The sequence below is a fragment of the Oncorhynchus masou genome, chromosome 27 (assembly GCF_036934945.1).
Source record: "Oncorhynchus masou masou isolate Uvic2021 chromosome 27, UVic_Omas_1.1, whole genome shotgun sequence".
NCBI classification, from domain to species: Eukaryota; Metazoa; Chordata; class Actinopteri; order Salmoniformes; family Salmonidae; genus Oncorhynchus; species Oncorhynchus masou.
In genome coordinates, this window is record NC_088238.1 from 5,343,138 (window position 1) to 5,367,837 (window position 24,700).

A 24,700-nucleotide genomic window follows, 5' to 3' on the forward strand; every position below is an offset into this window, starting at 1 on the left:
CTTCCTGACGGACCTCCCCCAGGTGGTGAGGGTAGGCAACAACACATCTGCCATGCTGATCCTCAACACTGGGCCCCTCAGAGGAGCGTGCTCAGTCCCCTCCTGTACTCCCTGTTCACCTACAACTGCGTGGCCAGGCACGACTCCAACACCATCAAGTTTGCTGACGACCCAACGGTGGTAGGCCTGATCACCGACAACGATGAGACAGCCTATAGGGAGGAGGTCAGAGACCTGGTAGTGTGGTGCCACGACAACAACCTCTCCCTCAATGTGAGCAAGACTAAGGAGATGATTGTGGACGACAGGAAAAGGAGGGCCGGACCCCATTCACATTGCCTGGTCTGTAGTTGAGCGGGTTGAGTTTCACGTCCCTTGGTTCCTTAACAGCTTTCCCCCCAAGCCATAAGACTGCTGAACTATTGATAAAATGGCCATCTGGACTATTTGATTCACCCCCCCCCTTTTTGTTTTTACACTGCTGCTATTCGCTGTTTATGGTCTAGTCACTTTACTCCTACCTACATGTGCAGATTACCGACTAACCTCTACCACCGCACATTTTACTCTGTACCGAGCCGACAAGGTAAATATCTGTCGTTCTGCCCCTGAACAAGGCAGTGAACCCAGTGTTCCCTGGCGTCCATTAAGGCAGCCCCCCCAGCACCTCTCTGATTCAGAGGGGTGGGGTTAAATGAGGAAGACTCATTTCAGTTGAATGCATTCAGTTGTACAACTGACTAGGTCTCCCCCTTTACCAGTACCCCCTGTATATAGCCTCCACACTGACTCAGTACCGGTACCCCCTGTATATAGCCTCCACACTGACTCAGTACCGGTACCCCCTGTATATAGCCTCCACACTGACTCAGTACCGGTACCCCCTGTATATAGCCTCCACACTGACTCAGTACCGGTACCCCCTGTATATAGCCTCTACACTGACTCAGTACCGGTACCCCCTGTATATAGCCTCCACACTGACTCAGTACCGGTACCCATTGTATATAGCCTCCACACTGACTCAGTACCGGTACCCCCTGTATATAGCCTCCACACTGACTCAGTACCGGTACCCCCTGTATATAGCCTCCACACTGACTCAGTACCGGTACCCCCTGTATATAGCCTCTACACTGACTCAGTACCGGTACCCCCTGTATATAGCCTCCACACTGACTCAGTACCGGTACCCATTGTATATAGCCTCCACACTGACTCAGTACCGGTACCCCTGTATATAGCCTCCACACTGACTCAGTACCGGTACCCCCTGTATATAGCCTCCACACTGACTCAGTACCGGTACCCCCTGTATATAGCCTCCACACTGACTCAGTACCGGTACCCCCTGTATATAGCCTCCACACTGACTCAGTACCGGTACCCCCTGTATATAGCCTCCACACTGACTCAGTACCGGTACCCATTGTATATAGCCTCCACACTGACTCAGTACCGGTACCCATTGTATATAGCCTCCACACTGACTCAGTACCGGTACCCATTGTATATAGCCTCCACACTGACTCAGTACCGGTACCCCCTGTATATAGCCTCGTTATTTTGTTACTTTTAAACGTTTTTTTACTTAAGTTTATTTAGTAAATATTTTCTTAACCAACAATGCAGTTAAGACAATGAAGGGCTTGCAAAAGTTAGCATTTCACAGTAAGCTCTACACCACATGCTACCACTATGACAAGGTACTAACACACCACTACCACTAGGGGGCACTAAAGCATATAACAAGCCTGCAGCCTTGTGATTTAATGTTATTCTGAGGAAATACGATGTCTGCTGCTGTATCATAATGTTTGCATACTAATGTATTCCTGTATGCGCCATGTATGAAAATGGGTTAAATGAACGGACATCAATGTCCTGTTATTGTCTCTCTCTGTCTCTCCTCTCAGGGTGGTCAGCCAGAGCCTAAAGAGATAGGAGGGTGTAGTGTCCTTAATGCCAACCCCAGCCTGATCAAACCTATCCCTGTCAAACCTATGGAGAGATATCCCCAGCCTGGGCTACAGGAGAGGCCTGTTCAGGTACACAGAGCCTTTCACCTTATTCAACACAATGGAAATAAGTCGATTTTAAATGTGGTTTATCCACCCTGTGAATTAGTTGGGGTTTTTTTAATGGTCAAATTGCTGATGTCTAACACAGTGTTGACCTGGTTTCACAGTTCAGCTCTACTGTTTGTTTTCCTTATGTTCTCTCCTTTCTGTTTCACACCACCGATCTCTACCCCTCTCTCTCTCTCTCTCCATCACCCTTTTCCTCTCTTAGGATGGTCGAGGAGAGCCCAGGCCTCTCTCTCTGGCCACTCTGTTTGGTGTACAGCAGCCCAGAGCAGAGCTGGTCTCTCCCATGGCTGGGTCAGGAGGTCCAGTGTCCCAGCCCCAGGGGAAGCCTGGAGGTGTCCGCCCGGCGGTGGCCCGCTCCCTGTCCTACGACGACCCAGTCCAGGCCCAGGAAGGGGGTCTGATCTCAGGTAGCAGCCCCCCGCAGCACTGCCCTGCCTTCCAGAAGCTCATGAAGGATGCCGCCGCCTCCTCCCAGCCTCAGGAGCAGCTCCAGAGAGGAGGTCCTATGGAGCAGCTCCAGAGAGGAGGTCCTATGGAGCAGCTCCAGAGAGGAGGTCCTATGGAGCAGCTCCAGAGAGGAGGTCCTATGGAGCAGCTCCAGAGAGGAGGTCCTATGGAGCAGCTCCAGCCCGTCTCCGAGTCACCCGAGAACAGACTGCGTGAGAACGGAACCCCCTCTGTTCTCCACCATCAGACCAGACAAGACCCCATCCAGAGACTGTTCCAGAACCAGCCCACTTCCACCACCCCTTCAATGACCACCTCCGCTCCCTGTTGTCCTCGTCCTCCTCCTCTCATCCCTGGTCTCCAGTCTGCCCATCCTCAGCCTGTCCTGGTGGATGCTTTGGGCTTCCCTGGTTCTCAACACCATCACCTCCCTCCTCACCAGGCCCGGTCGTTGTACTTCAGCCCCTCCAAGCCCCCCCAGATGCTGGTCCCCATGTTGCCCTCACACCCCCTCCCAGTCTCAACCTCCCCACCAACCCCAGCCTGGTCATCCTCAGTCACAGCCCTGTCACCCTTTCCACCCCTTCCAGAACCCCCAGCCCCTATACCTCCAACCCCTGCCAGCTCCCCCCCAGCCGGGGCAGCTAACCGGTGTCGTCTCCCCCCATGAGCTGCTCCAGAGGCTGCAGCTGGTTCAACAGGAGCAGAGTCTGGTCCCGGAGCCCACTAGGCCTTCCTCTAACCTGGCTCCTCGCTTCCACGAGCCAGCCCCTCTAGCCCCCTCAGCCCCCCCAGCCATGGGGCAGCACGGCCAGCAGCCGGCTCATTCTACAGCCAGGTCTCTGGACAGTTTGGCTGACAAGAACTCTGCAGGCACCGCTACTCAGAAGTTCCAGGTAAAAAATATATATATATATATATATATCCTATCTGACTCAAAGGACTGTAACATACTAAATATATATATCCTATCTGACTCAACGGACTGTAACATGCTAAATATATATATATATTTAGTATCTGACTCAAAGGACTGTAACATACTAAATATATATATATATCCTATCTGACTCAAAGGACTGTAACATACTAAATATATATATCCTATCTGACTCAACGGACTGTAACATGCTAAATATATATATATATTTAGTATCTGACTCAAAGGACTGTAACATACTAAATATATATATATATCCTATCTGACTCAAAGGACTGTAACATACTAAATATATATATATATCCTATCTGACTCAAAGGACTGTAACATACTAAATATATATATCCTATCTGACTCAACGGACTGTAAAATACTAAATATATATATCCTATCTGACTCAAAGGACTGTAACATACTAAATATATATATATATATATCTGACTCAAAGGACTGTAACATACTAAATATATATATATATCCTATCTGACTCAAAGGACTGTAACATACTAAATATATATATCCTATCTGACTCAAAGGACTGTAACATACTAAATATATATATATATATATCCTATCTGACTCAAAGGACTGTAACAAAGTGCTGGAGTGGTTTTGCACAGGGAGGGATCTGTGTTTGTGGAAGTAAGGTCTCTGTCTCTAACCATCTCCTCTCTGTCTCCAGGTGATCTCCCCCCAGCGTATCCCAGCCACGGTGGCAACTACCCTGCTCCTGTCCCCCAGTGTCTTCTCCCAGGCCAAGCGCCCCCAGGCCAAAGCCTCTGGGGACACCCACTGCCCCCCTGGCCCTAATCCTCCCTCAGCCCTCCTGGCCCCACAGGCCCCTGACGACCCCCAACCCAGGGGCCTCTCTAAGAGCCAGCTCCAGGCCACCCTGCTGCACCTCATACAGGTAGGAGAGGAGGAGCCAGGCTGTTTTTACAGAAACAAAGTTACACGGAACAACAGCATCACGCAACAATTTCAATGCTTGTACGTGTTCACAGTTCATATAAGGCAGTGGTCACCAAGCGGTCGATCCAGATCAACTGGTTGGTTTTCAAGGCATTACTAGTCGAGTCATTCCTGACCTTTCTGGAGAAAAGACAACGATGAAGTTTTGCGCTTCTTGTATTTTTTATTTTTGTGGGTGCACTTGATTCAGAAGCCCTGTCGGCGGTGGGTGCACTTGATTCAGAAGCCCTGTTGGCGGTGGGTGCACTTGATTCAGAAGCCCTGTTGGCGGTGGGTGCACTTGATTCAGAAGCCCTGTTGGCGGTGGGTGCACTTGATTCAGAAGCCCTGTTGGCGGTGGGTGCACTTGATTCAGAAGCCCTGTCGGCGGTGGGTGCACTTGATTCAGAAGCCCTGTTGGCGGTGGGTGCACTTGATTCAGAAGCCCTGTCGGCGGTGGGTGCACTTGATTCAGAAGCCCTGTTGGCGGTGGGTGCACTTGATTCAGAAGCCCTGTTGGCGGTGGGTGCACTTGATTCAGAAGCCCTGTCGGCGGTGGGTGCACTTGATTCAGAAGCCCTGTTGACGGTGGGTGCACTTGATTCAGAAGCCCTGTTGGCGGTGGGTGCACTTGATTCAGAAGCCCTGTTGGCTGTGGGTGCACTTGATTCAGAAGCCCTGTCGGCGGTGGGTGCACTTGATTCAGAAGCCCTGTTGGCGGTGGGTGCACTTGATTCAGAAGCCCTGTCGGCGGTGGGTGCACTTGATTCAGAAGCCCTGTCGGCGGTGGGTGCACTTGATTCAGAAGCCCTGTTGGCGGTGGATGCACTTGATTCAGAAGCCCTGTCGGCGGTGGGTGCACTTGATTCAGAAGCCCTGTCGGCGGTGGGTGCACTTGATTCAGAAGCCCTGTCGGCGGTGGGTGCACTTGATTCAGAAGCCCTGTCGGCGGTGGGTGCACTTGATTCAGAAGCCCTGTTGGCGGTGGATGCACTTGATTCAGAAGCCCTGTCGGCGGTGGGTGCACTTGATTCAGAAGCCCTGTCGGCGGTGGGTGCACTTGATTCAGAAGCCCTGTCGGCGGTGGGCGCACTTTTTTAGATATAAGCTTTTTGTTCCGTTTGGAACATTTCTGGGATCTTTTATTTCAGCTCATGAAACATGGGACCAAGACTTTACATGTTGCGTTTCTATTTCTCTTCAATGTATTTACATAACAAGACTAGCAATTCTGCAGGCGTCAAACTCTCCCCTCCTTGAAGAAGCAGCTGGTCTCACACAGCCAAATGGTTTGTCCTGGTTCCTGCCTTTATGTTTATATTCACTGTCTTTCTGCTCAGGACACCGTCAGAGACACAACGTTTATGTTCAGTCTTTGTACAGCCAGATAGTCTTGCCAAAGGACCTTGAGGTTATTCATCGAAGTGCAGACAGACAGACACTGTCCTGCTAAAGACAGCTGTTTCAGGCCAGCGCAGACAGACAGACACTGTCCTGCTAAAGAGAGCTGTTTCAGGCCAGCGCAGACAGACAGACACTGTCCTGCTAAAGAGAGCTGTTCCAGACCAGCACAGAGTGCAGACAGACACTGTCCTGCTAAAGAGAGCTGTTCCAGACCAGCACAGAGTGCAGACAGACACTGTCCTGCTAAAGAGAGCTGTTCCAGACCAGCGCAGAGTGCAGACAGACACTGTCCTGCTAAAGAGAGCTGTTCCAGACCAGCGCAGAGTGCAGACAGACACTGTCCTGCTAAAGAGAGCTGTTTGAGACCAGTGCAGAGTGCAGACAGACACTGTCCTGCTAAAGAGAGCTGTTTGAGACCAGCGCAGAGTGTAGACACAGACACTGTCCTGCTAAAGAGAGCTGTTTGAGACCAGCGCAGAGTGCAGACAGACAGACACTGTCCTGCTAAAGACAGCTGTTCCAGACCAGCACAGACAGACAGACAGACACTGTCCTGCTAAAGAGAGCTGTTCCAGACCAGCACAGACAGACAGACAGACACTGTCCTGCTAAAGAGAGCTGTTTGAGACCAGCGCAGAGTGCAGACAGACACTGTCCTGCTAAAGAGAGCTGTTTGAGACCAGCGCAGAGTGCAGACAGACAGACACTGTCCTGCTAAAGACAGCTGTTCCAGACCAGCACAGACAGACACTGTCCTGCTAAAGAGAGCTGTTTGAGACCAGCGCAGAGTGTAGACACAGACACTGTCCTGCTAAAGACAGCTGTTCCAGACCAGCACAGACAGACAGACCGACACTGTCCTGCTAAAGACAGCTGTTCCAGACCAGCGCAGAGTACAGACAGACAGACACTGTCCTGCTAAAGAGAGCTGTTTGAGACCAGTGCAGAGTGCAGACAAACAGACACTGTCCTGCTAAAGACAGCTGTTTGAGACCAGCGCAGAGTGCAGACAGACACTGTCCTGCTAAAGACAGCTGTTTCAGACCAGCGCAGACAGACAGACAGACACTGTCCTGCTAAAGAAAGTCTGTTTCAGACCAGCGCAGAGTGCAGACAGACAGACACTGTCCTGCTAAAGACAGCTGTTTCAGACCAGCGCAGACAGACAGACAGACACTGTCCTGCTAAAGAAAGTCTGTTTCAGACCAGCGCAGAGTGCAGACAGACAGACACTGTCCTGCTAAAGAGAGCTGTTTGAGACCAGTGCAGAGTGCAGACAAACAGACACTGTCCTGCTAAAGACAGCTGTTTGAGACCAGTGCAGAGTGCAGACAAACAGACACTGTCCTGCTAAAGACAGCTGTTTGAGACCAGCGCAGAGTGCAGACAGACAGACACTGTCCTGCTAAAGAGAGCTGTTTGAGACCAGCACAGACAGACAGACAGACACTGTCCTGCTAAAGAGAGCTGTTCCAGACCAGCGCAGACAGACACATACTCAACCTGTCCAAATACTGTTATGTTTGTATTCCACACTCCTGATCAGAGTACTCTCTCTCGCTTATCTCTCTCTCCTCTCTACTTCTCTCCCTTCCTCTCTCTAGGTCTCTCTCCGTCTCTAACTCTCGAACTCTCTTCTCTCTTCTTTCTCTCTAATTGGCTCTTCTCTCTCTTTCTCTCTAATTGGCTCTTCTCTCTCTTTCTCTCTAATTGGCTCTTCTCTCTCTTTCAGAACGACAGTTCCTTCCTGGATACCATCTATGAGTCCTACGCTCACGGCTTCTCCACGGAAACCACCGCCAACAAGTTCTGAGGCCAGGGTCCTGTTGAATGAGGCACCCAATAGAAACATGTTTCAGGGTCCTGTTGAATGAGGCACCCAATAGAAACATGTTTCAGGGTCCTGTTGAATGAGGCACCCAATAGAAACATGTTTCAGGGTTCTGTTGAATGAGGCACCCAATAGAAACATGTTTCAGGGTTCTGTTGAATGAGGCACCCAATAGAAACATGTTTCCAGGGTCCTGTTGAATGAGGCACCCAATAGAAACATGTTTCAGGGTTCTGTTGAATGAGGCACCCAATAGAAACATGTTTCAGGGTCCTGTTGAATGAGGCACCCAATAGAAACATGTTTCAGGGTTCTGTTGAATGAGGCACCCAATAGAAACATGTTTCAGGGTTCTGTTGAATGAGGCACCCAATAGAAACATGTTTCAGGGTCCTGTTGAATGAGGCCATTAATAGAAACATGTTTCAGGGTTCTGTTGAATGAGGCACCCAATAGAAACATGTTTCAGGGTCCTGTTGAATGAGGCACCCAATAGAAACATGTTTCCAGGGTCCTGTTGAATGAGGCACCCAATAGAAACATGTTTCAGGGTCCTGTTGAATGAGGCACCCAATAGAAACATGTTTCAGGGTTCTGTTGAATGAGGCACCCAATAGAAACATGTTTCAGGGACCTGTTGAATGAGGCACCCAGTAGAAACATGTTTCAGGGTTCTGTTGAATGAGGCACCCAATAGAAACATGTTTCAGGGTCCTGTTGAATGAGGCACCCAATAGAAACATGTTTCAGGGTCCTGTTGAATGAGGCACCCAATAGAAACATGTTTCAGGGTTCTGTTGAATGAGGCACCCAATAGAAACATGTTTCAGGGTTCTGTTGAATGAGGCACCCAATAGAAACATGTTTCAGGGTCCTGTTGAATGAGGCACCCAATAGAAACATGTTTCAGGGTCCTGTTGAATGAGGCACCCAATAGAAACATGTTTCAGGGTCCTGTTGAATGAGGCACCCAATAGAAACATGTTTCAGGGTCCTGTTGAATGAGGCACCCAATAGAAACATGTTTCAGGGTCCTGTTGAATGAGGCACCCAATAGAAACATGTTTCAGGGTCCTGTTGAATGAGGCACCCAATAGAAACATGTTTCAGGGTCCTGTTGAATGAGGCCATTAATAGAAACATGTTTCAGGGTCCTGTTGAATGAGGCACCCAATAGAAACATGTTTCAGGGTCCTGTTGAATGAGGCACCCAATAGAAACATGTTTCAGGGTCCTGTTGAATGAGGCACCCAATAGAAACATGTTTCAGGGTCCTGTTGAATGAGGCACCCAATAGAAACATGTTTCAGGGTCCTGTTGAATGAGGCACCCAATAGAAACATGTTTCAGGGTCCTGTTGAATGAGGCACCCAATAGAAACATGTTTCAGGGTTCTGTTGAATGAGGCACCCAATAGAAACATGTTTCAGGGTTCTGTTGAATGAGGCACCCAATAGAAACATGTTTCAGGGTCCTGTTGAATGAGGCACCCAATAGAAACATGTTTCCAGGGTCCTGTTGAATGAGGCACCCAATAGAAACATGTTTCAGGGTCCTGTTGAATGAGGCACCCAATAGAAACATGTTTCAGGGTTCTGTTGAATGAGGCACCCAATAGAAACATGTTTCAGGGACCTGTTGAATGAGGCACCCAGTAGAAACATGTTTCAGGGTTCTGTTGAATGAGGCACCCAATAGAAACATGTTTCAGGGTCCTGTTGAATGAGGCACCCAATAGAAACATGTTTCAGGGTCCTGTTGAATGAGGCACCCAATAGAAACATGTTTCAGGGTTCTGTTGAATGAGGCACCCAATAGAAACATGTTTCAGGGTTCTGTTGAATGAGGCACCCAATAGAAACATGTTTCCAGGGTCCTGTTGAATGAGCCACCCAATAGAAACATGTTTCCAGGGTCCTGTTGAATGAGGCACCCAATAGAAACATGTTTCCAGGGTCCTGTTGAATGAGGCACCCAATAGAAACATGTTTCAGGGTCCTGTTGAATGAGGCACCCAATAGAAACATGTTTCAGGGTCCTGTTGAATGAGGCACCCAATAGAAACATGTTTCAGGGTCCTGTTGAATGAGGCACCCAATAGAAACATGTTTCAGGGTCCTGTTGAATGAGGCACCCAATAGAAACATGTTTCAGGGTTCTGTTGAATGAGGCACCCAATAGAAACATGTTTCAGGGTCCTGTTGAATGAGGCACCCAATAGAAACATGTTTCAGGGTCCTGTTGAATGAGGCACCCAATAGAAACATGTTTCAGGGTCCTGTTGAATGAGGCACCCAATAGAAACATGTTTCAGGGTCCTGTTGAATGAGGCACCCAATAGAAACATGTTTCAGGGACCTGTTGAATGAGGCACCCAATAGAAACATGTTTCAAAATGCTTTGCAACAGGAAGTTGAAAATAATCATTTCTTCTGGGACAAGTCCAGGGAGCCCCTCTCCCTCTTCTGGGACAAGTCCAGGGGGCCCCTCTCCCTCTTCTGGGACAAGTCCAGGGAGCCCCTCTCCCTGTTTGTCTGTGTTCTTCCATCAGGTGCCTAATGAGTGAGTCCCTGGGGTCGTGCCCAAACCGGCACAATCATTTTATAATCTAAACCAGTTGCTGATCTAGCTACATTCGTCTTCCTCATGTGAGCGCTGTGGATGTAACCTGTGGATTCAGATTACAAGGACATTTGATTTTTGCCATTTTTAAGATGTTTTTATCGTAAAAAAAAAAAAATACAAGTAATTGAAAAGTTGAATGGGATAATGTTGTAAAAGCTCTCAAACAATTGTATATGTTTTGGAATGTCTGAACTTGGTTTAAAAGATACCTCTCTTAACTAAAATGGTTTTCCAGGCTTTTGACAATGTTTAATTCACTTGGAAGTTGGATGAGTTTATTTGAACACTTTATTAAGTGGAATTAAGTCCTGTTTTTTTTTTAAATAGACAATATTTCAAATCCTTTAAGCTTGATCTTCCTCACAGAAGGGAACCTCTGTTGAGGTATCACCTTACTGTAGAACCTGGCATTTATTTTCATCATGCGATTGTCTTTATTTCCAGATGTCTGAAACTAAAAGTGGACAACGCCGCGGGTCTTTCAGAGTCTCCTGTGCTCACACGTGCCAGACTAGTTTAATAGACGGTTTATATGTATCGAGCAAAGGGTTTAATAAACTATTTTATGTTACGAGAGAGAGAGAGAGAGATAATAGAATAGTTTGTCTATTTTTCTATGCTGTTGTCATACAAGGAAATTTTAAAAACACATTTTAAAAACACAATGTTGCAATGACCTGTACCACTGAAACAGGAAGTGTTTTAATTTACACAATCTGGCATGTATCAATTATTTTTCAACCCGTTGAATCTGGAGTCCCATCATTTTTGTTATTTTGGTTTTGAAAACCACTTTTTTCTTTTTCTACGAGTCAAACATTGAGTGACCGAAAAGCCCACTTCATAACTTGTTTCTTGTGTAATGATTGAACCGTCTCTGGACCACAACTGAGTTGGAAATAAATGAATGTCTTCTTCAAACATGTGGCTCTGGGTGAAGTTTCCTCTACGTACAGATCTAGAATCAGCTTCCCCTTCCCCAATATTAACCTTAACCATTAGTGGGGGAAATGCTAAACTGACCCAAGATCAGCATCTACTGGCAGCTTCACTCTACTTATTTCACTATTTCAAGAGAAAATGGGTTGCCTCCAAAAATTCACCCTGTTCCCTATATAGTGCACTACCTTTTGACCAGAGCCCTACTGCACCATAGAGGGAGTAGGGTGCCATTTGGGACCTTTTTACAGAGTTGTACTTCTTCCCAGTCAGTCTGTCCTTGGGATGTGGACAAAGTGACTTAGGAATTTTACAGTTTGGAAATGTGTTTTCCACTGTCATTTACAGGAGCGGTCAGGGACTAGTTTACTCTGTGGAGGGAGGTGGACTTCTCAAGTGCTTTGTGGAGGGAGGGGGGGGGGTCCACTTCTCAAGTGCTTTGTGGAGGGAGGGGGGGATCCACTTCTCAAGTGCTTTGTGGAGGGAGGGGGGGATCCACTTCTCAAGTGCTATGTGGAGGGAGGGGGATCCACTTCTCAAGTGCTATGTGGAGGGAGGGGGATCCACTTCTCAAGTGCTTTGTGGTGGGGGGATCCACTTCTCAAGTGCTTTGTGGAGGGAGGGGGGGATCCACTTCTCAAGTGCTTTGTGGTGGGGGGATCCACTTCTCAAGTGCTTTGTGGTGGGGGGATCCACTTCTCAAGTGCTTTGTGGAGGGAGGGGGATCCACTTCTCAAGTGCTTTGTGGAGGGAGGGGGGTCCACTTCTCAAGTGCTTTGTGGAGGGAGGGGGTCCACTTCTCAAGTGCTTTGTGGAGGGAGGGGGTCCACTTCTCAAGTGCTTTGTGGAGGGAGGGGGGTCCACTTCTCAAGTGCTTTGTGGAGGGAGGGGGGGTCCACTTCTCAAGTGCTTTGTGGAGGGAGGGGGGGGGATCCACTTCTCAAGTGCTTTGTGGAGGGAGGGGGGGATCCACTTCTCAAGTGCTTTGTGGAGGGAGGGGGGTCCACTTCTCAAGTGCTTTGTGGAGGGAGGGGGGTCCACTTCTCAAGTGCTTTGTGGAGGGAGGGGGGTCCACTTCTCAAGTGCTTTGTGGAGGGAGGGGGGATCCACTTCTCAAGTGCTTTGTGGAGGGAGGGGGATCCACTTCTCAAGTGCTTTGTGGAGGGAGGGGGGTCCATTTCTCAAGTGCTTTGTGGAGGGGGGTCCACTTCTCAAGTGCTTTGTGGAGGGAGGGGGTCCATTTCTCAAGTGCTTTGTGGAGGGAGGGGGGGTCCACTTCTCAAGTGCTTTGTGGAGGGAGGGGGATCCACTTCTCAAGTGCTTTGTGGAGGGAGGGGGTCCATTTCTCAAGTGCTTTGTGGAGGGGGGTCCACTTCTCAAGTGCTTTGTGGAGGGAGGGGGTCCATTTCTCAAGTGCTTTGTGGAGGGAGGGGGGGGTCCACTTCTCAAGTGCTTTGTGGAGGGAGGGGGATCCACTTCTCAAGTGCTTTGTGGAGGGAGGGGGTCCATTTCTCAAGTGCTTTGTGGAGGGAGGGGGTGGATCCACTTCTCAAGTGCTTTGTGGAGGGAGGGGGATCCACTTCTCACGTGCTTTGTGGAGGGGGGATCCACTTCTCAAGTGCTTTGTGGAGGGGGATCCAGTCCTCAAGTGCTTTGTGGAGGGAGGGGGTGGATCCACTTCTCAAGTGCTTTGTGGAGGGAGGGGGGTCCACTTCTCAAGTGCTTTGTGGAGGGAGGGGGTTCACTTCTCAAGTGCTTTGTGGAGGGAGGGGGGATCCACTTCTCACGTGCTTTGTGGAGGGGGGATCCACTTCTCAAGTGCTTTGTGGAGGGGGATCCACTTCTCACGTGCTTTGTGGAGGGGGGATCCACTTCTCAAGTGCTTTGTGGAGGGAGGGGGGGATCCAGTCCTCAAGTGCTTTGTGGAGGGAGGGGGTGGATCCACTTCTCAAGTGCTTTGTGGAGGGGGATCCACTTCTCAAGTGCTTTGTGGAGGGAGGGGGGGATCCAGTCCTCAAGTGCTTTGTGGAGGGAGGGGGTGGATCCACTTCTCAAGTGCTTTGTGGAGGGAGGGGGTGGATCCACTTCTCAAGTGCTTTGTGGAGGGAGGGGGGTCCACTTCTCAAGTGCTTTGTGGAGGGAGGGGGGTTCACTTCTCAAGTGCTTTGTGGAGGGAGGGGGGGATCCACTTCTCAAGTGCTTTGTGGAGGGAGGGGGGGGGGGGTTCACTTCTCAAGTGCTTTGTGGAGGGAGGGGGATCCACTTCTCAAGTGCTTTGTGGAGGGGGGGGGATCCACTTCTCAAGTGCTTTGTGGAGGGAGGGGGGTCCACTTCTCAAGTGCTTTGTGGAGGGAGGGGGGGGACCACTTCTCAAGTGCTTTGTGGAGGGAGGGGGGGGGACCACTTCTCAAGTGCTTTGTGGAGGGAGGGGGGGGGGGGGGTTCACTTCTCAAGTGCTTTGTGGAGGGAGGGGGATCCACTTCTCAAGTGCTTTGTGGAGGGGGGATCCACTTCTCAAGTGCTTTGTGGAGGGGGGGGATCCACTTCTCAAGTGCTTTGTGGAGGGAGGGGGTCCACTTCTCAAGTGCTTTGTGGAGGGGGGATCCACTTCTCAAGTGCTTTGTGGAGGGAGGGGGGATCCAGTCCTCAAGTGCTTTGTGGAGGGAGGGGGTGGATCCACTTCTCAAGTGCTTTGTGGAGGGGGGATCCACTTCTCAAGTGCTTTGTGGAGGGAGGGGGGATCCAGTCCTCAAGTGCTTTGTGGAGGGAGGGGGTGGATCCACTTCTCAAGTGCTTTGTGGAGGGAGGGGGTGGATCCACTTCTCAAGTGCTTTGTGGAGGGAGGGGGGTCCACTTCTCAAGTGCTTTGTGGAGGGAGGGGGGTTCACTTCTCAAGTGCTTTGTGGAGGGAGGGGGATCCACTTCTCAAGTGCTTTGTGGAGGGAGGGGGGTTCACTTCTCAAGTGCTTTGTGGAGGGAGGGGGGGATCCACTTCTCAAGTGCTTTGTGGAGGGGGGGGATCCACTTCTCAAGTGCTTTGTGGAGGGAGGGGGTCCACTTCTCAAGTGCTTTGTGGAGGGAGGGGGGGACCACTTCTCAAGTGCTTTGTGGAGGGAGGGGGGGACCACTTCTCAAGTGCTTTGTGGAGGGAGGGGGGGGGGGGTTCACTTCTCAAGTGCTTTGTGGAGGGAGGGGGGGATCCACTTCTCAAGTGCTTTGTGGAGGGGGGGGATCCACTTCTCAAGTGCTTTGTGGAGGGGGGGATCCACTTCTCAAGTGCTTTGTGGAGGGAGGGGGTCCACTTCTCAAGTGCTTTGTGGAGGGAGGGGGTCCACTTCTCAAGTGCTTTGTGGAGGGAGGGGGGGATCCACTTCTCAAGTGCTTTGTGGAGGGAGGGGGGGTCCACTTCTCAAGTGCTTTGTGGAGGGAGGGGGGGTCCACTTCTCAAGTGTTTTGTGGAGGGAGGGGGGTCCACTTCTCAAGTGCTTTCCTTTCTATGTTACAAGTGAGATCATGCAGATATTGATTTGATTTTAAAACACTCTTTTCAAGACATCTATTAACAATAAGTCTGTCTCTCTCACCCCCCAGACAGTATTGACAGGCCAGGACTAATTAGCTCCCAACCTGGACTGAACACTGCAGTCCTTTTCCAATAGACCGCTCCTTTTCCATTTGTCAAACCCACTCATGCACACAAAGTACAACCCGATAATTAGACCTGGTCCCTTGCTAGTCAGGGTGGTAAGAGGGAGGGTTATTATATTGAATGTGTATTTGGGCATTTAGTTATGCTACAGAAAGTATTGATTGTAACTACAGTACCAGTCAGTAGTGTGGACACACCTCCTCATTCAAGGGTTTTTCTTTATTTGGACTATTTTCTCCATTGGATAATAATACTGAAGACATCAGCACTATGAAATAACACATATGGATTCATTTAGTAACCAAATCAAAATATATTTTATATTTGCGATTCTTCAAAGTAGCCACCCTTTGCCTTGGTGACAACTTTATACACTCTTGGCATTCTTGAAAAACCATTGAATGAGTGTCCACACTTTTGACTGGTACAATATGATTTAATGATTGATTTAAGTTTAAAATCTCTTTGTGATATTTATCATCATGTTACATGATTGTACGCTGAATACATTTCTGTAAGGAGCTCGTTGTGTAAAATGACAAGGTGATCTGTCCTTCCTTCGCCTTTTAACAAAGTGAAACCTGTTCCCCTGTGTGTCCCTCCTGCATCATTCTCCGGCTCTCTGGACGGTCTGAAACACCCCTCTCCTCCTTCATGGTTCTGATTTGGAAACTTCCCAGGTGAAATCCAGCGCCCATGAGATTTCACCATACTGTTTCCACCTGTCAGGTGTTTTCAAAGCGTTGCAGATAAATGGCGGAGAGGACAGACTTCCAAGACGTTGAGAGGAGAGCTCCGAATCTAAAGAAACGGGAAGACACTCTGAGGGGGAACTCGAGGACGCTGTTCAGTTACTCCCAATCCGACAGGAAGCTTATCAGGAACACAACCGAAGTGGTGATAGACAGATTGAATCGGTCTGGAGGAAATGGAATGGCAGCTCCTCCCCTATGGTGGCCCCGGAGGGACATTGGAAACCAACAATAATGAACTGGGAATCAACATGTAGGTTGTTCTCGGTCTCTCTATCTCCAGCTGTCTTTCCCTGTCTTCATTCATAAAGGCTGTACTGGCATGTAGAGTGTTACATCTCTCTCTCTGTCCCCTTTTCTTCCTCTTTAGTGTCTCTGTCTAGGGCCTGTCTGTCTAGGGCCTGTCTGTCTAGCGCCTGTCTGTCTAGCGCCTGTCTGTCTAGTGTCTGTCTGTCTTGGGCCTGTCTGTCTAGGGCCTGTCTGTCTAGCGCCTGTCTTTCTAGGGCCTGTCTGTCTAGGGCCTGTCTGTCTAGTGTCTGTCTGTCTAGGGCCTGTCTGTCTAGTGTCTGTCTGTCTAGGGCCTGTCTGTCTAGTGTCTGTCTGTCTAGGGCCTGTCTGTCTAGCGCCTGTCTGTCTAGTGTCTGTCTGTCTAGGGCCTGTCTGTCTAGGGCCTGTCTGTCTAGTGTCTGTCTGTCTAGGGCCTGTCTGTCTAGTGTCTGTCTGTCTAGGGCCTGTCTGTCTAGGGCCTGTCTGTCTAGGGCCTGTCTGTCTAGCGCCTGTCTGTCTAGTGTCTGTCTGTCTAGGGCCTGTCTGTCTAGGGCCTGTCTGTCTAGCGCCTGTCTGTCTAGTGTCTGTCTGTCTAGGGCCTGTCTGTCTAGTGTCTGTCTGTCTAGGGCCTGTCTGTCTAGGGCCTGTCTGTCTAGCGCCTGTCTGTCTAGTGTCTGTCTGTCTAGGGCCTGTCTGTCTAGGGCCTGTCTGTCTAGCGCCTGTCTGTCTAGGGCCTGTCTGTCTAGTGTCTGTCTGTCTAGGGCCTGTCTGTCTAGGGCCTGTCTGTCTTGGGCCCTCAAACTCAACCGTGGACCTGTAAGTCAGTACCACTATGTTGTCATTGTCCCCCTCTAATCAGGGACTGATTTAAACCTGGGAACATCAGGTGTGTGCAATTTAATGATCAGGTAGAACAGAAAAGGCAGCAGGGTCTGGACCTCGTAGGGTCAGAGTTGAGGACCCCTGGACTAGTACTTGGCCCATGAGTTGAACCAGGCCAGTGTGAACTACAGCCAGTCAGTGGGTGGACAGACATGTTAAGAAACCAGGCTTGTCCAACTCTGATCCGTCATGTTGTTTCCTCCGCTGATAATAGAGGCACTTTAAATGTGTGATGAAAGGAGGTGTCGTCATCACAGCATTAGTGCAGATAGACTGATGAAGGAACAGGCCTGCCGAGAGGATGGGATTGTCTGTGTCCCGAATGGCACCATATTCCCTATATAGTGCACTACTTTTGACCAGGGCCGACGGGGCTCTCTCCTCTATTCGTCCTTCGTCTTTCTCAGTACCCCGGTCCATTACTCTCTCTCTCTCCCTTTGCTCCTTCCTTTCCCTCTCTCTCTTTCCTTCTCTCCCTCTCTCTCTTTCCTTCTCTCCCTCTCTCTCTTTCCTTCTCTCCCTCTCTCTCTTTCCTTCTCTCCCTCTCTCTCTCTCTCCCTTTGCTCCTTCCTTTCCCTCTCTCTCTTTCCTTCTCTCCCTCTCTCTCTTTCCTTCTCTCTCTCTCTCTCCCTTTGCTCCTTCCTTTCCCTCTCTCTCTCTTTCCTTCTCTCCCTCTCTCTCTTTCCTTCTCTCCCTCTCTCTCTCTCTCCCTTTGCTCCTTCCTTTCCCTCTCTCTCTTTCCTTCTCTCTCTCTCTCTCTCCCTTTGCTCCTTCCTTTCCCTCTCTCTCTTTCCTTCTCTCTCTCTCTCTCTCCCTTTGCTCCTTCCTTTCCCTCTCTCTCTTTCCTTCTCTCTCTCTCTCTCTCTCCCTTTGCTCCTTCCTTTCCCTCTCTCTCTTTCCCTCTCTCTCTCTCTCCCTTTGCTCCTTCCTTTCCCTCTCTCTCTTTCCTTCTCTCCCCCTCTCTCTCTCTCCCTTTGCTCCTTCCTTTCCCTCTCTCTCTTTCCTTCTCTCCCCCTCTCTCTCTCTCCCTTTGCTCCTTCCTTTCCCTCTCTCTCTTTCCCTCTCTCTCTCTCTCCCTTTGCTCCTTCCTTTCCCTCTCTCTCTTTCCTTCTCTCCCTCTCTCTCCCTTTGCTCCTTCCTTTCCCTCTCTCTCTTTCCTTCTCTCCCTCTCTCTCCCTTTGCTCCTTCCTTTCCCTCTCTCTCTTTCCTTCTCTCCCTCTCTCCCTTTGCTCCTTCCTTTCCCTCTCTCTCTTTCCTTCTCTCCCTCTCTCCCTTTGCTCCTTCCTTTCCCTCTCTCTCTTTCCTTCTCTCCCTCTCTCTCCCTTTGCTCCTTCCTTTCCCTCTCTCTCTTTCCTTCTCTCTCTCTCTCTCCCTTTGCTCCTTCCTTTCCCTCTCTCTCTTTCCTTCTCTCCCTCCCTAATTCTCCTCAGTATCCTTCCCCTAATGGCTCTGCTGCATGAGCCTCACAATTACCCCCCCCCCCCCCCCCCCTCTCCCTAAGGACTGGTCCACGGGGGTTCCCCTCCAATAGGTTCAGCTGATAGGGTCAAAATTAAGGGCTGACACCTACTACTGGCCTCCGGGCTAATCAATGGGTGATGGAACGGGGGGAGGGGTGGAGGAGGGAACTAGTAGACACAGTAAGGGTGCATCCCAAAAATGTTGTTCACTTGCTCACTTTCCCTCTGGATTTGAATAGACATGAGTGGTATATTGAAAGTCCCTCCAACCCTTGTCTACACCAATCCAATGCTGTTAAATGTGTGTGTGTGTGTGGGGGGGGGGGGGGGGGGTAGGAAACGACTGCGGACTTCAGGAGCGAGGAGAGATTATTGGGACTCACCCTTGAGGATTGGGAGGGTGGGGGGTGTATAGGGAGGTTCTGGTGAGGTTAGTCGAAGCAGGACGCCACATAACATTGCTTACTGTATCCTGGTGGGGGATGTACACACAAGTCAGTCAGGACAGCGTCAACGAGTCACAACCTTTCACGCCGTTTAACACTCGTTACACCTGCTGTTCCAGTATCATCATTCCAAGCGAGTCAGGACAGTTTTCAGAGATGGACTGTGATTCGATAGTTAACCTGAGCTTTGACAGACAGGTGAGTGACTCTTTTTTTCTCTTTTTTTCTTGCTTTCCTGGTTCGACTCCTTATTAGGACTTCAAATGAGTCGGGAAGAGCCACTAGCCTAACGGGAAACAACATACAACAAATCAGATAGAAACAGCTGAGATGGGAACAATGACCTGTCCATTATTTTAGTCTATTCTATCTCTGTCCTAGTCGCTAGTCGCTAGTGCTGAACCATGTTGTGTGGCAGAGACGGGTTGTCAGAGGGCTGAGACGGGTTGTCAGAGGGCTGAGACGGGTTGTCAGAGGGCTGAGACGGGTTGTCAGAGGGCTGAGACGGGTTGTCAGAGGGCTGAGACGGGTTGTCAGAGGGCTGAGACGGGTTGTCAGAGGGCTGAGACGGGTTGTCAGAGGGCTGAGACGGGTTATCAGAGGGGTTGTCAGAGGGCTGAGACGGGTTGTCAGAGGGCTGAGACGGGTTGTCAGAGGGCTGAGACGGGTTGTCAGAGGGTTGAGACGGGTTGTCAGAGGGCTGAGACGGGTTGTCAGAGGGTTGAGACGGGTTGTCAGAGGGTTGTCAGAGGGCTGAGACGGGTTGTCAGAGGGTTGAGACGGGTTGCCAGAGGGCTGAGACGGGTTGTCAGAGGGCTGAGACGGGTTGTCAGAGGGTTGTCAGAGGGCTGAGACGGGTTGCCAGAGGGCTGAGACGGGTTGTCAGAGGGTTGTCAGAGGGCTGAGACGGGTTGTCAGAGGCCTGAGACGGGTTGTCAGAGGGCTGAGACGGGTTGTCAGAGGGCTGAGACGGGTTGTCAGAGGGCTGAGACGGGTTGTCAGAGGGCTGAGACGGGTTGTCAGAGGTTTGAGAAGGGTTGTCAGAGGGTTGAGACGGGTTGTCAGAGGGTTGTCAGAGGGCTGAGACGGGTTGTCAGAGGGTTGTCAGAGGGCTGAGACGGGTTGTCAGAGGGTTGAGACGGGTTGTCAGAGGGCTGAGACGGGTTGTCAGAGGGCTGAGACGGGTTGTCAGAGGGCTGAGACGGGTTGTCAGAGGGCTGAGACGGGTTGTCAGAGGGTTGTCAGAGGGCTGAGACGGGTTGTCAGAGGGCTGAGACGGGTTGTCAGAGGGTTGAGACGGGTTGTCAGAGGGGTTGTCAGAGGGCTGAGACTGGTTGTCAGAGGGTTGTCAGAGGGCTGAGACGGGTTGTCAGAGGGCTGAGACGGGTTGTCAGAGGGTTGAGACGGGTTGTCAGAGGGCTGAGACGGGTTGTCAGAGGGTTGAGACGGGTTGTCAGAGGGTTGAGACGGGTTGTCAGAGGGTTGAGACGGGTTATCAGAGGGTTGTCAGAGGGTTGAGACGGGTTATCAGAGGGTTGTCAGAGGGTTGAGACTGGTTGTCAGAGGGCTGAGACGGGTTGTCAGAGGGTTGAGACGGGTTGTCAGAGGGTTGAGACGGGTTGTCAGAGGGTTGTCAGAGGGCTGAGACGGGTTGCCAGAGGGCTGAGACGGGTTGTCAGAGGGTTGATACGGGTTATCAGAGGGTTGTCAGAGGGCTGAGACGGGTTGTCAGAGGGCTGAGACGGGTTGTCAGAGGGCTGAGACGGGTTGTCAGAGGGTTGAGACGGGTTGTCAGAGGGTTGTCAGAGGGCTGAGACGGGTTGTCAGAGGGTTGTCAGAGGGCTGTCAGAGGGCTGAGACGGGTTGTCAGAGGGTTGAGACGGGTTGTCAGAGGGTTGAGACGGGTTGTCAGAGGGTTGAGACGGGTTGTCAGAGGGTTATCAGAGGGTTGTCAGAGGGCTGAGACGGGTTATCAGATTATAGTAGTATAATACATTGTGTTGTGTAGAAGATGTGTAACCTAGCCACACAGCTATGGTATGACATCTATACTGTGTAACCTCACAGCTATGGTACGACATCTATACTGTGTAACCTCACAGCTATGGTACGACATCTATACTGTGTAACCCAGCCTCACAGCTATGGTACGACATCTATACTGTGTAACCTCACAGCTATGGTATGACATCTATACTGTGTAACCTAGCCTCACAGCTATGGTACGACATCTATACTGTGTAACCTAGCCTCACAGCTATGGTACGACATCTATACTGTGTAACCTAGCCTCACAGCTATGGTACGACATCTATACTGTGTAACCCAGCCTCACAGCTATGGTACGACATCTATACTGTGTAACCTCACAGCTATGGTACGACATCTATACTGTGTAACCCAGCCTCACATCTATGGTATGACATCTATACTGTGTAACCTAGCCTCACAGCTATGGTACGACATCTATACTGTGTAACCTCACAGCTATGGTACGACATCTATACTGTGTAACCCAGCCTCACATCTATGGTATGACATCTATACTGTGTAACCTAGCCTCACAGCTATGGTGCGACATCTATACTGTGTAACCCAGCCTCACAGCTATGGTACGACATCTATACTGTGTAACCTCACAGCTATGGTACGACATCTATACTGTGTAACCTCACAGCTATGGTACGACATCTATACTGTGTAACCTCACAGCTATGGTACGACATCTATACTGTGTAACCCAGCCTCACAGCTATGGTACGACATCTATACTGTGTAACCTCACAGCTATGGTACGACATCTATACTGTGTAACCTAGCCTCACAGCTATGGTACGACATCTATACTGTGTAACCTAGCCACACAGCTATGGTACGACATCTATACTGTGTAACCTAGCCTCACAGCTATGGTACGACATCTATACTGTGTAGCCTCACAGCTATGGTACGACATCTATACTGTGTAACCTAGCCTCAAAGCTATGGTACGACATCTATACTGTGTAACCTAGCCACACAGCTATGGTACGACATCTATACTGTGTAACCTAGCCTCACAGCTATGGTACGACATCTATACTGTGTAGCCTCACAGCTATGGTACGACATCTATACTGTGTAACCTAGCCTCACAGCTATGGTACGACATCTATACTGTGTAACCTAGCCTCACAGCTATGGTACGACATCTATACTGTGTAACCTCACAGCTATGGTATGACATCTATACTGTGTAACCTCACAGCAATGGTACGACATCTATACTGTGTAACCTCACAGCTATGGTACGACATCTATACTGTGTAGCCTCACAGCTATGGTACGACATCTATACTGTGTAACCTCACAGCTATGGTACGACATCTATAGTGTGTAACCTAGCCTCACAGCTATGGTACGACATCTATACTGTGTAACCTCACAGCTATGGTACGACATCTATACTGTGTAACCTCACAGCTATGGTACGACATCTATACTGTGTAACCTAGCCTCACTGCTATGGTACGACATCTATACTGTGTAACCTCACAGCTATGGTACGACATCTATACTGTGTAACCTAGCCTCACAGCTATGGTACGACATCTATACTGTGTAACCTAGCCTCACAGCTATGGTACGACATCTATACTGTGTAACCTAGCCTCACAGCTATGGTACGACATCTATACTGTGTAACCTAGCCTCACAGCTATGGTACGACATCTATACTGTGTAACCTAGCCTCAAAGCTATGGTACGACATCTATACTGTGTAACCTAGCCTCACAGCTATGGTACGACATCTATACTGTGTAACCTAGCCTCACAGCTATGGTACGACATCTATACTGTGTAACCTAGCCTCACAGCTATGGTACGACATCTATACTGTGTAACCTAGCCTCACAGCTATGGTACGACATCTATACTGTGTAACCTAGCCTCACTGCTATGGTACGACATCTATACTGTGTAACCTCACTGCTATGGTACGACATCTATACTGTGTAACCTCACAGCTGTGGTACGACATCTATACTGTGTAACCTAACCTCACAGCTATGGTACGACATCTATACTGTGTAACCTAACCTCACAGCTATGGTACGACATCTATACTGTGTAACCTCTCAGCTATGGTACGACATCTATACTGTGTAACCTAGCCTCACTGCTATGGTACGACATCTATACTGTGTAACCTCACTGCTATGGTACGACATCTATACTGTGTAACCTCACAGCTATGGTACGACATCTATACTGTGTAGCCTCACAGCTATGGTACGACATCTATACTGTGTAGCCTCACAGCTATGGTACGACATCTATACTGTGTAACCTCACAGCTATGGTACGACATCTATACTGTGTAACCTCACAGCTATGGTACGACATCTGTACTGTGTAACCTAGCCTCACAGCTATGGTACGACATCTATACTGTGTAACCTAGCCTCACAGCTATGGTACGACATCTATACTGTGTAACCTCACAGCTATGGTACGACATCTATACTGTGTAACCTAGCCTCACAGCTATGGTACGACATCTATACAGTGTAACCTAGCCTCACAGCTATGGTACGACATCTATACTGTGTAACCTAGCCACACAGCTATGGTACGACATCTATACTGTGTAACCTAGCCTCACAGCTATGGTATGACATCTATACAGTGTAACCTAGCCTCACAGCTATGGTACGACATCTATACTGTGTAACCTAGCCACACAGCTATGGTACGACATCTATACTGTGTAACCTAGCCTCACTGCTATGGTACGACATCTATACTGTGTAGCCTCACAGCTATGGTACGACATCTATACTGTGTAACCTCACAGCTATGGTACGACATCTATACTGTGTAACCTATTCTTACAGCTATGGTACGACATCTATACTGTGTAACCTCACAGCTATGGTACGACATCTATACTGTGTAACCTCACAGCTATGGTACGACATCTATACTGTGTAACCTAGCCTCACAGCTATGGTACGACATCTATACTGTGTAACCTCACAGCTATGGTACGACATCTATACTGTGTAACCTAGCCTCACAGCTATGGTACGACATCTATACTGTGTAACCTCACAGCTATGGTACGACATCTATACTGTGTAACCCAGCCTCACAGCTATGGTATGACATCTATACTGTGTAACCTAGCCTCACAGCTATGGTATGACATCTATACTGTGTAACCTCACTGCTATTGTACGACATCTATACTGTGTAACCCAGCCTCACAGCTATGGTATGACATCTATACTGTGTAACCTCACAGCTATGGTACGACATCTATACTGTGTAACCTAGCCTCACAGCTATGGTACGACATCTATACTGTGTAACCTCACAGCTATGGTACGACATCTATACTGTGTAACCTACCTCACAGCTATGGTACGACATCTATACTGTGTAACCTCACAGCTATGGTACGACATCTATACTGTGTAACCTAGCCTCACAGCTATGGTACGACATCTATACAGTGTAACCTAGCCTCACAGCTATGGTACGACATCTATACTGTGTAACCTAGCCACACAGCTATGGTACGACATCTATACTGTGTAACCTAGCCTCACAGCTATGGTACGACATCTATACAGTGTAACCTAGCCTCACAGCTATGGTACGACATCTATACTGTGTAACCTAGCCACACAGCTATGGTACGACATCTATACTGTGTAACCTAGCCACACAGCTATGGTACGACATCTATACTGTGTAACCTCACAGCTATGGTACGACATCTATACTGTGTAACCTATTCTTACAGCTATGGTACGACATCTATTTTGTGTAACCTCACAGCTATGGTACGACATCTATACTGTGTAACCTAGCCTCACAGCTATGGTACGACATCTATACTGTGTAACCTAGCCTCACTGCTATGGTACGACATCTATACTGTGTAACCTAGCCTCACAGCTATGGTACGACATCTATACTGTGTAACCTCACAGCTATGGTACGACATCTATACTGTGTAACCCCACAGC

General features: G+C 49.4%; 1 protein-coding gene across 1 annotated transcript in view; it reads left to right on the forward strand.

The window, feature by feature from the left end:
* The window catches only part of LOC135515579 (mRNA-decapping enzyme 1B-like), a 31,229-nt gene extending 22,735 nt beyond the window's left edge, over positions 1-8,494 (forward strand). The window contains exons 6-10 of the mRNA XM_064939202.1: positions 1,917-2,048; positions 2,293-3,054; positions 3,101-3,433; positions 4,160-4,387; positions 7,565-8,494. Coding sequence (XP_064795274.1) covers positions 1,917-2,048; positions 2,293-3,054; positions 3,101-3,433; positions 4,160-4,387; positions 7,565-7,645 — 1,536 coding nt within the window. The 3' untranslated portion in view covers positions 7,646-8,494. The remainder of the gene's footprint in view (positions 1-1,916; positions 2,049-2,292; positions 3,055-3,100; positions 3,434-4,159; positions 4,388-7,564) is intronic.
* The last annotated feature ends 16,206 nt before the right edge of the window (positions 8,495-24,700 follow it).